The 2733-nt window shown below is 21.6% G+C and overlaps 1 protein-coding gene across 1 annotated transcript; it reads right to left on the bottom strand.

Moving 5' to 3' along the window:
* Positions 1-2223: 2223 nt before the first annotated feature.
* Positions 2224-2373, bottom strand: NECHADRAFT_56225 (uncharacterized protein; the record flags this gene model as incomplete). The annotated part of the gene is made up of 1 exon (XM_003039365.1): positions 2224-2373. A coding segment is annotated over one exon (150 nt), but the record flags the coding sequence as incomplete, so codon positions are not given.
* Between the last annotated feature and the right edge of the window lie 360 nt (positions 2374-2733).

Genomic DNA, 2733 nt, shown 5'->3' with positions numbered 1-2733 from the left:
ATCTTAGTCTTATCTTATTAATATATTATATTTATTTTATAATATCGCGATAAATTTAATTAATTAAATCATAGTTTATAGCTTATTATCTTCCTATTAGATTTAATAAGCTATATTTATATATTTTTTACCTTCTAAGAGGGATTATTATTAATTAGGTTAATAATATCCTTCCTTAATATCTCGCTATTTTTTATAATAAACCTTTTTAATATAATTTATCTTATAGTAATAATAATATTTAAGACTATAGTAATCTTATTTGCCCTTTTATATAGCTCTAAGTATTATAAGGCTAGCTTTAATATTATAAGAGGTATTATTACTTCTTTTCTTACCTTAGTTAGTATTAAACTATAGGTTATTAGCTTTATTACTTCTAAACTTAAGGTTTTAGAATTTCTTTTAGGAGAATTATTAGTTATTAATTTTAATTACTTTACTAATATAATTAATAAGGTTACTAAGTTATTCCTCCTTATAAAGTTTTATTTATATTTCTTTTTTAAGTCTATTAAAGAAAAGAGATATTAGGGGTTTTTAATTTTAATTAAGCTTTAAGGTAAGTTAGAGGTATTTTAGTTTATATTCCGAGGTAAATTAAATCTATTAGAGCGCCTTAATCTCCCTTTTAGCTTATACCTTTTTATTAATAATCTTAAAAGCTTATTAAAGCGCTACTTTAAAGGCTTTATAATCTAAGTAGAGGTAATAGATATATAATAAATATTAATTAGCTAGGACTATAAGGTATTCCCTTATAATAGGTTTAAACTATATAATAATATAGCCCTGAAGCCTACTTATAATATATTAGACCTTACTTAAGGCTAAATTAAATTATATTAAGTAATATATTATAAATACCTTTAGTTAAGTAAGGAATATGAATAGCTTATAAGTAATTCTATTAAAAGGTTCTAAGAGGTTTAATTTTAGGATTTCTCTTATATCTCTTTTATTTATAGTAATAGCTATTATATTACTAATATTTTAGATATTATCTAGGTATTTTATATTCTAGATATATTAGGTTTTATTTATTCTTTTAATAAAGTTATATATATTTTCTATTTTAGCGCTTATAATAGTAATTTATATATAAAGTTATTTAATATCTTTATTATTATTATTATTTTTATTTTTTATTTCTTTATTAATTAAGGTAACCTAGGTAAATATAAATAAATAATTAATAAGTAAGACTTATTAATAGTTATTTATAGGAATTACCTAGGTAGCTATTATATTTAATATTATTTAAGGTAATATAAGTAATTTATTAAATAAGAGCTATTAATATATAATAATTATATATATTCCTAAGGGATAAACTAATTATATTAGGTTTATATTAATAAATAAAACTAATCGTATTATACTTTAAATAAGGGGGTATTATATCTAGTAATATACTTAAGGTATTAAATATAATTAAATTATATTAATAGCTAAGGTAGCTAATATCTTAAGAAATATATTAATTATATCCTATATACTTAAGGTACTTATTAGTAAAAAACCTATAATATTTACTTTACTTACCTAAATAAGGTTATTATAAGTAAGTATCCTATAGGAGTACTTACTTATATTATAATAGGTCCCGCTTACTCCTATAGCGAACTAGTTATATAATAGGATTCTATTATATTAAACCGCCTAGCTTAATATTTAGCTATAATATATAAGCCCCGCTTCTCTAAAAGCCGCCTTAATATTTCTTTTTATTATAGTAGCCTAAAATATAATATAAAAAGTTAAAAAGAACTTAGTCTTAGAAATATAAGTTATAGAGTATTAGATTAGATACTTAATTTCTCGACTACAAACTTTCTTAAGTAGGCTAAAATACCTAATATTAAGAGGCTAAAATAAATAAGATAAATAAGGTAATATATAAAGTATAATAATTTCCATTTCTTTATAATATCTCTTGAAATTAATAAAATAATAACTTTTATACCTATTAAGGATTAAAAGATAATAATAATTAATTAATTAATTAGCTATATATTAATTAAAGTATTTTAGCTATTTAAGACTTATCTTATTATTAGTCTAGCTATTTTAGCTTATTATAATAGCCTATTTGCCTAATAGGTTACTTTCTTAGTACTAATTAGCGAGGTAATATTAACCTATACCTATAATAAATAGCAAGATTACCTAGCTTTTAATATTAATTACTTAAATAATAATAATTTATTTCTAGTTTTTAGGCTATATTAATTTTAGTCTTTTATATCTTTTTATACCTATAATAATTATTTTATTTATAATAATACCTATTATAAAGTTAGTCTTATTAAAGTTATAGATATTAGCAAAGTTAATATTATATTTCGCGATTATATTCTCTATAGGCCTAAACTAGCTATTAATAATAATTAGATCTTCGTATTTAGCCCTCTAATAGTTATATCTATAAAAAAAATATATCTTAAGCTCTTTATGCCGCTTAATAAAATTAGAAGCTTAGCGCTTACTAATAGGTAATATATCGCGGTCGGCGAGTAATTAGTTAGTTATTTCTTCTATATTACATAGTCGCGGGGGAAATCCTTATAAATCTAGGTTAATAATAAACTAAACTATGATTTGTTCCTCTAGATCAGAGAGTCGGCGCGACTTTGGAATTAGCCTATGCTTAGAGATCTTATAGAGCTTTTCAGCACGTCGGATGCTTAGCTTCGAATTATTTTAAAGAGCTTCAAGGGGAAGAAGAGTTCT

This window comes from Fusarium vanettenii, assembly GCF_000151355.1.
Source record: "Fusarium vanettenii 77-13-4 unplaced genomic scaffold NECHAsca_112_unmapped, whole genome shotgun sequence".
Taxonomy (NCBI): Eukaryota; Fungi; Ascomycota; class Sordariomycetes; order Hypocreales; family Nectriaceae; genus Fusarium; species Fusarium vanettenii.
Note: the sequence above shows the minus strand (reverse complement) of the source record. Positions and strands in the feature narration are given on the sequence as shown.